At 42.8% G+C, this 12,350-nt stretch overlaps 2 protein-coding genes across 2 annotated transcripts in view; one reads left to right on the plus strand and one right to left on the minus strand.

Annotated features, from left to right (window-relative positions):
* dnah7 (dynein, axonemal, heavy chain 7) overlaps positions 1-1,242 on the plus strand; it is an 87,943-nt gene extending 86,701 nt beyond the window's left edge. The window contains exon 66 of the mRNA XM_069663508.1: positions 848-1,242. Within this exon, the coding sequence (XP_069519609.1) occupies positions 848-1,054 (207 nt within the window). The 3' untranslated portion in view covers positions 1,055-1,242. The remainder of the gene's footprint in view (positions 1-847) is intronic.
* LOC138592071 (zinc transporter ZIP10-like) overlaps positions 1,138-12,350 on the minus strand; it is a 33,600-nt gene continuing 22,387 nt past the window's right edge. Inside the window, 7 exon segments of the mRNA XM_069662687.1 lie at positions 1,138-4,064; positions 4,251-4,441; positions 6,618-6,698; positions 8,439-8,819; positions 8,822-8,936; positions 9,048-9,218; positions 10,948-11,123. Of these exon segments, the coding sequence (XP_069518788.1) occupies positions 3,909-4,064; positions 4,251-4,441; positions 6,618-6,698; positions 8,439-8,819; positions 8,822-8,936; positions 9,048-9,218; positions 10,948-11,123 (1,271 nt within the window). The 3' untranslated portion in view covers positions 1,138-3,908.

A 12,350-nucleotide genomic window follows, 5' to 3' on the forward strand; every position in this document is an offset into this window, starting at 1 on the left:
CATCCTCTTTTTAATGAGTTCTTGCTACTTCCTTCTGGCCGCCGGTAACTTGTACCGACTTGCAGGACAAACAGACTGAAACACTCATTTGTCCCAACTGCCATGAGCCTTTTAAATAGCTTAAAGTGATGTTTATTTGTTGATGTTTATTAACCATTTGTGTGTTTCTTATTTAACCCTTTCTTGTTGGTGTGATTGTTGTGTGGTACTGCTGGCTGTAAAAAGAATTGCCCCCCGGGGATAATGAAGACATCCTTCACCTCGACTTCCTTCTTCCGCTTGACCATGGAGAACGACACGCAAAAATAAATTGCCATTTGGGGAGATGCCTCTATCCAGATGAGATGTTGCTTACTTGCACAAAAGTTTGTGCATATCCAAAGTCCCAACACCCGAGAGCCATCCATGTTTTACAGAAAACGAATGTCAGCGGATGTGTCGTCTTTTTTTATTGTTGTTTGCGCATGTGTCTTTTTTAAATAATTTTCTGTTCACATTGATATCATTGGGTCACATTCTAAAATAGATACGAACAATGACCCCAAAAAATCAGATATGAGCCCAAATCAGAATTAAGCATGAAGGCCTGCAGTATGAATGCAGCCTTTGCTGCTCTTCAGCAGAGGCGTTTACAATTTAATTTGCCAGCTTAATTATTCCACTAGTCAAATGTTCTTAATGTGAAACAACTCATAAATGACAGAGACTGTTGGCTGAAGTCGCTGATGGAGGGAGGATAAGCAAATGTGGCAGCCAGAGTTCAGTTTAAAAGCACGTCATTTGACCCCGTTGCTCCCTGTCTGCTCCTGTGTAATGCCCCCGCCTCTGTTCTCTCTCCTCCTGTCAGATGTGGCTGAAGCCTGTCAAACGGCACGACATTCCCCAGAGGATGTGTTACGTGGCACCCGTCTACAAGACCAGCGAGCGGCGGGGCACCCTGTCCACCACCGGTCACTCCACTAATTACGTCATCGCCATGACGCTCAACTCTAACGTGCCTGCTGAACACTGGATCAGACGAGGGGTAGCGCTGCTCTGCCAGCTCAGCTCCTAGGCTCCAGTTTTATCACACACGTGCACGTGTTAATTAAAAAGAATGAAAAGAAAGCGCTCTGAAATGCTTTTAATGCAGCTCCGAGGACTGTGTACTGGCAAGAATATGGTGATCCGATGCAGAGGTTATGATTTAATATATTTTGACTTTTAAAATCCAATTGAAAGAAAACTGTCATCGCATAAAGAACAAACAACCATTAATAAAAGTAAGAAAAAGGTTGAGAAGTTAAAAAGTCCTTTTTTATGCAATCACAATATAGAGATTACATTTGTACTTATCACAGTCCTTGTAACATCCAACAGAGGAATGTTACTGGGGGGTGTGTTGTGGTTTTGCAGATTGCCTCTGAAACATTGAGGCAGAACCATCAGAGATCAGGAGTCTGCGATCTTTCCAGAATTTATTGTCCTTTTTTCGTTATGGGGGAGAATGCACAAACAGGCAAAAAGCAAGGATGTCACATTTTGCTTTTTTATATCCAGATTACTAAACAAATGTACATACAACAAAGCAAAAATGAGAACAATCAACGGCCTTCATTTTAAACACAATTTGTTGCCCAAATACAGTGAAGAAACCTGTCTTTGGGGTGTAGTATCCATAAGTGTCACAGTCTTAAACATGTTGATTTAAATTAAACAAGTAATACTGTTTCATGAAAAGGACACCTAAACTTAAATACAAACTCAGAATATAAAGAGCAGAATCAATATGAATATTGTAGAAAACAAATTCATTTATGTCAATATAACTACAATACATTGTACTGAGTGTTAGAACAGAATGAAAATACATTCAGGTCGTGTTTTACAATTGTGTGCACTTATATTAAACATGAACATATGATGAAAGAAATGCCTGTAAGAAGAGATACGTCCTGTTCTCTCGCACCTGCATCATTAAAACGGCTCATAACACCTGTCACACTACACCCCAAAGAACCTCTCAGGATCTTCACACTTCATTTAAAAAGTAACAAAGGTTGTCAATATTTTAACTTTGCAGTACAAAGAATGAAAACAAATTTACACTCAGCACAATGTCTGTACCATTTCACTCATGCTTCATGCATGACTCAGTCAGATCAACAACACGAGTTCAATGTGACTGATGATGATTTACAGCCAGTTAAGACATAGATGATGGATGATGTCACACAGTGACAGGATAAATGAAGCCACACACGTTATCAGTGTGCTCCAGCAGCTGAAGCTAGGTAGCTTAGCATGTAAGCTGCAGAACAGCTAATGGAATGTCGGGGCGTTGGGGAGGGAGCAGTGTCAAGCACCAGCCACTGAAAATCCACACTGGGGCCAGTTTTGGCACAGTCAGTCATCAGTGACGTTAACATACACCCTCAGAAACATAAGTAAAATATTTAAATAATAATTATCAAAAGGTTTAACTTCTGTTACAAGTGCAGGGAATGCTGTCATTTCAAAGAACCCAGTATTTTATTCTTTCTATTGGTTTCCCAGATTGTCAGGAGGTTCACTGATTCCTTGACAGAGGTACGTTTACATTTATTTAGCAGGAAAGAAAATGAGCTTTTAGCTGCTCAACTACTGACACTATAAAGACCGCATATATTTACACTACATCAAAAAAACCTGCATCAGAGTGACAACTAAAACTCCCACTGTAATTAAATATCCACTGCAGCACCTTTTAGGAACTCAAAAAAGACCTACATTATTCTAGTTAACTACACTTTATTCATGAAGACAAGTATAACTAGTATGTTAGAATTCACATTTTGAAGTTGCTGATTCTGATAAGGAAAGATAGAACATAAAGACCTAACGAGGATATCATGTGTCCTTTGGCTACAGATTATCAAACCTTTAGTAAACTTGATCAGACGTTTGCAACATCTAGTTTCTAAACAAGAACGCTGATAAGTCTAAGATGCTAAACTGTAAAGGCTTTGGCAGCTTTGTTAGAAATTATCACTAACTACAAAAGTTAAATAATCCCAAAGAACCATTAAACAGTAAAACATAAAAAAAAGTGGTACCAAAATAACACTGAACTATTATAAGACTCTCCCAAGCAGCATCATGGAAAAAGTTTTCTGTTTTGACAGTGCAGCTTATAGCTGCCGCCACATTTAGCAGGTGAAGCAACATGAGCTAAAGGGTTTATTTCAGATGTAGAAGCTAGCTGTGCTAAGCTCCCCGTCTCTTTAAGGATACTGAAACGGTTTGTGGAGCAGCTGTGGTTCTGCTCCAGTGGCCAGGGCTTGGCACAGAGAGACAAGAGATGTTTGGTACACAGCGTGATCACATCAAAAGTTGATGACGGATGGCGGGTGGAACACACACCACAGATGTACGAGTCATGGATGATGGGACACAGCACAGGGTGGATAAGAGATGAAGAGGCTGGGGGGCGGGTACGAGGACAACAACACGTTAACAACAGGTGATGATGCATAGGCGGTGAGCTGCCGGGCCGTGACAGCTGCCTCTCTGCAGGAAGTCCTCCACCACCACAACGATCTTCAGCTCTTTTTTTTAAGATGGGGTTTACTGGTTCAGAGCAGACGAGGTGTGCAGCCGTGCTCTTTTTTCATCCAGTCTTTTTTTTTTGCTCTTCAGGGAGCAGACAGATAGGAGCCGACAGATGAGAGGTGATGGAGGAGCAGAGTGTAAACATCACTGGCACAGTCATGAGATATGCATAAGCTACTGCTGCTTGTTTGGAATGGAGGCACAGGCCATGAACAAGACTCACATTGCATGCAAGACTGGGCCGTTACATTGCAAACAAAGCATGATAAGGCCAAGAAGAACAATACTAATACATCCAGCTCTCCCCTCCTTCATTTCCCACCACCTCTGTCTCTCCTTTACTTGAAGCCAAAATCGAAAACGATTTGGTCCTCAAAGATAGCAATGAGCAGCATGATGCCGAACCCGGTCAGCATGCCCAGGTTCTGCAGGATAAAGTGTCCCAGCTGGCAGCGCTTGTGGTCCTCACTGTCCCCGTGAAGCATTTCTGGAAGCTATAAAAGAGACAGAGTAACCATTTGGGATCAGAAAGAGACTTCCTGGAAATTAGCATTGCAGATCAGGAGGCAGCGAGGAGAGCACTGACTGCCCATGTGGGAGAGGAGTGAGTGAAAGTTAAGCTGATGTTGTTGGGGGACAATTATCACTCCGGGGCTGTCGAGTGTGTTGTGCCAACTTACCATATCCACCAGAGCCACATAAAGGAACATGCCAGCTGTGATGGCAAAGATCCAGCTGGTGACACTCTGCGTGTACTGGCCCACAGCTGTGCCAATCAGCATGCCAACGTAGGCCATGAGGGCGGACAGCAGATTGTAGACGATGGCCTGCTTCACCGACATCCCCGCTTTCAGCAGCACGGCAAAGTCACCTGTCATCCAGGAGAGAGACTCTCGTTTAAGCACCTTATTCTGACACGCATATCCCAACATGCAACACTCTCTGCTACAACTTCTTTGTCATGAATAGTTCAGTTCATTACAAGCTGTTTAGGAAAGTTAACACAAAGTAAAATGCTGCTGCAGTGACAGTAGTTATTCCACTCTGTTTACAATTTACAAAGTTTCATGCACTTTGCTGCATATCAACCCCTCTGTGAATAGCTTGGCACATGTCATGCTGTTTTTCTTTACTCTTCCTCTCTATTCTGCCTCTGCTTTGAACAAGTTCACCTCATCACCAAAGGCGAACTCCCACCATGTACCTGCCACCGCTATCTGTCTTCAAGTAGGTACAAAACAGAACCGGAGCTGCTCTTTCCAAGAAATATGTCTTTAACTCCCTTCTGAAACACTTATGATTACATATGCATGCCGAGGCCTCTCTACCCTCTTCAATCATTGCCGGGGCCAAACGCGGGAAGAGGCCCAAGTCTCAGCGGAAACGCCCTGGATTTGGAGAGAGAGATGAATACTGAGAAGGGGGTGGCCTACATTTCCTGCTCCGTGTAACAAGCGGCCTCTTTTCCTCACTAATTACCACAATGAATATATTACCACTCTGCTCTCATCCATCAATCAAACGCGGAGAAAAGGGGGGAGAAGTTAAAAAGAGACAGTCCGCGCACGCCTCACTTCAATGGCCTTTTTTATCCCTCTTCAACTTTCTCTTTGGCGTTTCCTGCCTCCCCGGTTCCAATCCGTCAGGCACTCAGAAACGCCTGCCGCCGCCTCATCTACCGCAATTAACACACCCATCACTGCCAATTAGCTTCACTCTGGGTGGTTAAAGAACCCTCATAATCATCATCTTTGCCATCCAGCTGCTAGTAGGGGGACGGCTTTTGTGTTCAGGAGGAGCTGAGAGGTACACTTGTCAAACTGCTGGGTTGGTTTGACAAGCGGCCCTATGGGGGCGAAGGCACGACGGCGAGTGCTCCTGAAGAGCGGGCGCCGAATCAACAGGAAATGTGAATTACACAGGGAGAGACTTATCTCGTAAATCTTCAAATCCCGCTTGAGACAGGACTTATGCTGCGGTTAACCATCTGGAAACCCGAGTACAACAGAGTAAAAATAGTCAAAGGATAAAAACTTTGGACCAGAAACTAAGCTCTTAGTCTAAGGATCTTGAAGCCTCACAGATGCAGCCAAACATGGCAGACTTTCTGCCACTTAAAACAACTAATTGCCAAAGATCACAGACTTAAAGGTAGGTTTTTTCAACCCAAATGTGTGTCGTCTCACTTCCTCAAATAGAAGCTTTAAAACGAAGCCAATTTCCCCTTTTTTTTCTCCACAATAATAGGAGAACCGGCTGCTGCTGAAAGTTAACACAAGGGGGAGCAGGCAGACAAACGTAGGCTATTATTCACCAGTTCACACTCTGCAATAATTGACACTACTCTATTCATCAAGCCCACAAACGAGGCATGGAAAGCGCACCGCAACGAGACACATCATTAGTACTGATCTGCTCTGGATGGCCCCATTGTCTGCGTTTTTCACCCCGCTCTTGCCACCTCTTCCTCTCACTATAAACAAACAGGCAGAGGAGAGCAGTGGAGTAATAAAAAAAAGAAACACTACTCAGAAACAAAAATGTTCACTGTTGCTGAATCTAACTGAATCAAGAGTCCTCGGAGAGAAGCGATTTGAATGCAAATGAACACGCCAGCAGCTGCATCGTCTTTGAGTCTGACTGTACTGAACAATGAGCGCCAGGCACGGTACATCATCCTCACTGACAGACACATTGACAAGCCATTTCGCTGCTGTCAGACAAAAGCCATTAATCTGGAAAAAAGTAAATTTTTCTGGAGTGAAAAGAAGAGTGATGATTATTGACACCACTGGGTTTTTAACAAGTTCCAAGGGACACAGGGTCATGAGACTGAGATTAAAGTTTGAGTTCAAGTGAGGAAAAGAGCTGTTTTGCATGAAGCAGTGATTCAGACAATGCTTATCATTATGTGAGCGAACTGCAAGGCCTCGACAAAAGCAGCTTTGTTCGACTTGAAGAGTAAATGAAGTGTGCAGCATTGAGTGTGTGATGAGTAAATGCTTTGTTTAGCTTTTTGGTTATTTCTCTTGGTGCACTCTGCTTACCGAGCTCATGAGGTAATTCATGGCAGAAAACAGCCACTGATGTACTGATGCCTCCTGTCAGGTTCGCACTGAACGCCGAGCCTGCAGAGAAGTTCAGGACATGTCAGGAAGGAAAAAGTTTGACATTTTTGGGAGATACACTTGTTCACAGTATGTGCTGAAGTTTAGAAGATGAGAGGATCAATATCACTTTCCTGCCTGTACACTAAATGTGAAGTCAGAGCAGGCAGTCACTTAGAATTAATCCAATTGTCCAATCTGTAGACTAACATTCACTGCACTCAACTAAAACTGAGTCCATCACAAAACCAATCAGTCTTTGCATGGCTCAAACTTACAGGACGTAATGTGCTAATCAGTTAGCTGCTGGTGCTGGTAGGCAGATCTCCTTCGGGCAGAGCCAAGCTAGCTGCTTCCCCCTTTTAAGCTAAGCTCAAAACTGCCTTTATGTTTATATTCTTGGGAAGAAGGTGAGTTTTTTTTTTTTTAAATATTGAACAACTGTAAAAGAAGGTGTATAAGCTGTAATATAAACTATAAACCGTTTCTGGGTCCGAGCTGCTACAACGTCTCCTATTTACAAAATGCCACAGTACGGTTGTCCTTGTTTTTACGCTTCCTCACGGATATGCACCGTCATTATCGCCATTACAGCCGCCACCCTCACAGCAACCAGTGTTACCGTAGGCTGCCAGCTACCGCTAGCTACAGCACTGGTAGCTAGCAGGATTGCAAACTCGATATAGTGAAAACACATGGTAGGCTGTGATTAAAGAGTGTTTTAAATTGAAAATAAATTGAAATAGTGTTGCAATAACTCGTGTACACATTTATATTAATAAATACCTATCAAAAACCTTTTTCCCTCTGGGATACCCCCTAGACAGACTGCAACTTATATTCTTGTGCAACTTATATTGAACTTAGCTTCTATTGAGCTATTATACATACATCAAATGCGGTAGCAGCACGATGTTTGTAGTTTTTAGACTCGAATCCAGTAATCATAATAACCAGTAACTAATCATTACCACTGGCCAAAAGGTGGCATTTCATGCTGCTTTTTTTCAAAGATTTTTTGGGGGCCTTTTGCCTTTATTTATAGGTCAGCCAAAGAGAGACAGGAAATAATGGGAGGATAGAGTGGGGGATGACATTCAGCAAAGGGCTGAGGGCGGGAGTGAAGACTGCGGCCGCTGCATCTCCGTCTGGAGCCTCTGTATTTGGGCGCCTGCTCTACCAACTGAGCTAAACCAGCGCCCCGTCATGCTGCTTTTTAATGTCTCAAATTCTGAGACGTGATTTGCTACACATTTATCATTTAATTTATACTCTTAACACAGCTGCTTCTGCCGGTCATTTTTTCCTAACAGCAAAATGTGTTTCATAATCTGACTAAAATAAGAAATGTGGCAGCTTTTCAGAACCTAGCTAAAGCAATTCAAAATCAATTATGGACGCTATTATTTATTGTTTACGAATGAAATGCCTTTTTTACTGTAGATAATTGTGAAATACACATAAATTCTGACAGCCTGAAAGTGAATGCCAGAGATTAATTTCATCACTACAATGTATTTTAGTAGTAGCAACACAAAATACTGTTAGTAATACTTGTTTTGGAAATTATGGCCAATTAATATAACTAAACATACTTAGTACCCATGTACAAAACTTTTTCACATGAACAGGCAGCTACTGGGTTTTCATTTACTTCAGTATGTGAGGACAAATGACAAACTGTGGAATTTTGGATCAACAATAACACAAGAGCTCTGCAGTTAGGTTGCCATGGTGCACATAAAAAGCAGAGCCTCTTACCTATAGCGAGGCCATCACTGAAGTTGTGCATGCCATCGCCCATGATGACCATCCAAGCGATGCTGGCGATACCAGCGTCCTTCATCTCCTGGTCTGAGTGGCAGTTTCCACCGTGAGAGTGCCCGTGGCCGTGCGAGTGACCGTGTCCGTGCTTCTTGGCCTTGCGTCCGTTCTCCTTTTTGGGTGACTGCTGTTCTTGTTCGGGGATTTGTGGTGCCAGTGGCGTCCTGGTGGTGGGAGAGTCGGGTGGCTGGAGCTCTGTGAGCTGCGTGTCATTGTGACCGTTGTCGCAGGAGACGACAGTGACGTCCTGGTCTGAAAGAGAGGGCAGATGTTACAGTAGGCTGATGCTAAAAGCTGCTGTGACGGCTGAGTGACTGAATACTTCTTACCTTCACTGATGGGCTTCAAGTGCAGCCACTCTGCATCTGAGCGCCGGTTTAACTTGTGATCTGACAACTTCCTGCCAATCTTGCCCTCCTCACTCGCCTTCTTTCCCTGTGAGCAGAAACACAATTTTATGCTCGATCATAGAAATGTAATAGCAGACAAAAGTAACAACTTGTAAGGATGATAGTCTGCTGCTAATCTGGGTCATGTTTGTCTCACCTTGTGGTCTTTGTAGTGCTTAAACATGCCGATACAGTGTTCGATGATGAAGAGGAGGTAGATTCCGGCCAGCGCTGTTAGGCCCTTCCACACTCCATCAAAGGCAGTAAGCAGATCAGTGTTGTTGCTCGCACGTTGACCACCGTGCTCATGGTTGTGCTGCTCTTGAGACTGTAGACAAAAAGAGGAACAGAGGAGTGAGAGAATGATCGAGCTGAGGTGGGAGGATCGCACATTCATCAGTAAATGGATTATATTTCATGGAGTCGCACAGATGAAATCCCTGATGCCTCTTACTTTTGAGAGAAAGAACAGGATGGGTAGTGTCGGTGAAGCAGAGGATGGTTGATGATCAATGAAACTTATTGTGTGACTGTGATGGCACAAAAATTGATCTTGGTGCGTTAGACATTTCCTAACAATTGGTCAGAGGAAGACGGACTTGGAGGTTTCAGTATCTCTAAAAAGTATTTTGAAAAAGATCAGCAGTCTTAGTATGAGTCCCAAATAATAAGTGGTTTTAGCCAAATCCAAATTCCAAGTCTTTTTCTATTAATCTTACAATTTAAAATACATTTCATCCATAAAAGTCAAGGCTTGGTCTTCCTCCCACATTACGAGCTCCGGCAGAGAAAGGACCAACACAATTTTCGTATTTTGCAAAAGTATCATGACAAGTTACCATAATATTCGGAGTTTAAGACGCACTTTTAATGCTTTTTTTTTAAACTAAAAGTGGGCTGCTTCCTATATACCGGTGTGACCAATATACCAGTATAAAATGCAGAGAGAGGTATGTTATTGTGTGATGATGGCACTATCCGGTTGTTAAATGGCGACGTCACATCTCCACATTAAACTGTTTCTGGCTCCTAGCCGCTACAACGTCTCCTATTAACAATATGCTGGAGTGTTGTTTTAAGCGAGGAAAACTAACTTGATTGTTGCTAACCCTCTGTCGCGGACATGCACCGACACGATCGCCATTGCAGCCGCCAACCTCACAACAACCTACGTTACAGTAGGCTGCCAGCTACTGCTAGCAACAGCACTGATAGCCAGCAGGATTGCAAACTCGACATGGAGAAAACAGATGGTAGGCTGTGATTTGTGTGAGTTTTGAGTGTTTTAAATGAAAATAAAATGAAATACTGTTGAAATAATTTGTATGTACGTTTTTATTAATAAATAGCTAAAGGAAACCTCTTCCCAAAAACAGACTGCGTCTTATATTCCAGATTTTACGGTAATTTAAGCTTCTTAGTCTGTACCAAACAACCGTATACAACGTTAATAAATTCATGTTATGATGGATTCAACATGAATCAAATGTTGTGTGTGATCTTGCCTATTATTAACATTAAACAGTAAATCGGTCATATTCAGTTCATTAATGATATTAGCTAGGATGTTAAATACAAATATTTAGATTCTTTTTAAAGATGATGAATCAACAAAGAATATAGACTTGCCTGTTTGACCAGTTTGACTTGCATGTATACCTTTTGTAGGACCTCAGTCTGATATAACATGTAATACATCCATCCAAAAGTTGTACAACCAAACAGCAAATCTGATGTTGTTATCATGACGAGATGTACATGACAAGTTATGTGAGGCAGCACTGATGTGTCACCTCTGCTGGCTAGTTATTTGCTGATTTACAGCTTGGTGAGACACTTTCGCTAGCCATAATTGTTTTTCAACAGAAGTCACTGCCGTCAGCACTGACAGATCCATTCTTTATTGACTACGAAGTTAGAACAGTTACTTCTTGTAAGTTTTAGTCATTGCAACCTTGACATTTAAGGCACAGAAGACACATTATTTTTATTTAAAAGACTACGTCTCTACAGGTTTTTACCCGCTACTTTGTTCTGGCCGTCTGTGACCTACTCACATGAGGCAGCAGATGAAGGAGAGCGTCTCCACTGAGCGTGCCCACTGCCAGCGCCACCAGGAAGGTGAGCAGGAACTTGAAGCAGGCCTGGTTCAGGATGGGTACCAGCACCACTCCCAGCAGAGACAGCAGGCTGATGATGGTGATGGAAACAAAGCCCCACAGCCACACCCGTACTGGAGAGGGAGACAAAGACAGGGAGAAGGATGAACGATGAGGAATATTCACTTTACATTTATTGTACAGCAATGGACAGGATCCCGGTGCTTGTCAGCAAAATCTGACGCCTGTAATCATTTCAGTCAGTTGACTTCATTTATTAGCAGAAAGAGTACACTAACAGCCACAGCTTTGACTCATCATTTGGCTGCTGGCTGAAGGTATTTTTCCTGTCCTGTTTGCATGTGAAGGAAACTATCCTCCAGAGGTTTTTTATCTCTGTGTCCTTGTGATGACACAAAACGCCTAAAGCAAGAAATGTGAAGTGACATTTCAGCAGAATTCCTCTCGCCTCGTTCTTCATTCAGACACAACACATGAAGCAGAAGAGGAAAAGTCAGAGAGGTACACCATCATTCAAACTGTCAGTCCACCTGTCAGCCCAGGACGCACTTCAAAACAGAGCGAGACCGAGGAAGAAAAACTTTGATTCTTTCTCGGCAGAGGACAAAATGTTTAATGTCGTGAGAAATTCATATCAGACCGAAGATGGTGGTGTGTTTTCTGAAGTGGGGAAGGGTGCCTCACTGCTGACATTCAGCTATAAGACATCTAGTGACAAAGAGTTTGGGTCATTGAGTTTGCACCATTTAGCTGGAATGATTTGCTACTTTGTAATGGTCAAACATTTGACTATTACTTAAAAACCAACATCTTACAAACCATTGAGCACTGCCAGAGCTCACTTCATAGAAACAAAAGAAGCAAAGCTGCCTTGTTGCCAGAGGGAAAGAATGACTAATAACAGTAAAGTCACACTGGCAGACACGCTTCCTCTTCACGTCTAATCAGCCCCAGGTGGTGTCGCTTGTGAAGAGATGATCTGAAACATGTCTTATGCCTGACAGAGGGGCCTTTAGAGAGACTGAATCAAGCTGTTACTGTCCCATTACCCAGCTGTAGGATTAAAAAACATTACAGAAAAAAGTCCCTCATCAGGAAGCCAGAAAACAGGAGGCTGGAGTTCCTCCTGGGGGAGATACTTAAACCAAAGAGGATGGCCCTGATGTGTAAGTGCTGATTACATAGCTACTTCTTGTAAGCTTTATATACCCACACTGTGCATCTTGCACCTTTACCTGAGGGTTAATGTCTATTTAAAGTCTACATAGAAATGTAGAATCTGTAGGCAGGGACGTTGATTTCCGGGACGGCAAGTGTTCTGGTTTCTGTTTCTAGTATGC

The sequence above is a fragment of the Semicossyphus pulcher genome, unplaced genomic scaffold (genome assembly GCF_022749685.1).
Source record: "Semicossyphus pulcher isolate SPU_LCO1_2020_fin unplaced genomic scaffold, fSemPul1.0.p SCAF_15, whole genome shotgun sequence".
NCBI lineage: Eukaryota > Metazoa > Chordata > Actinopteri > Labriformes > Labridae > Semicossyphus > Semicossyphus pulcher.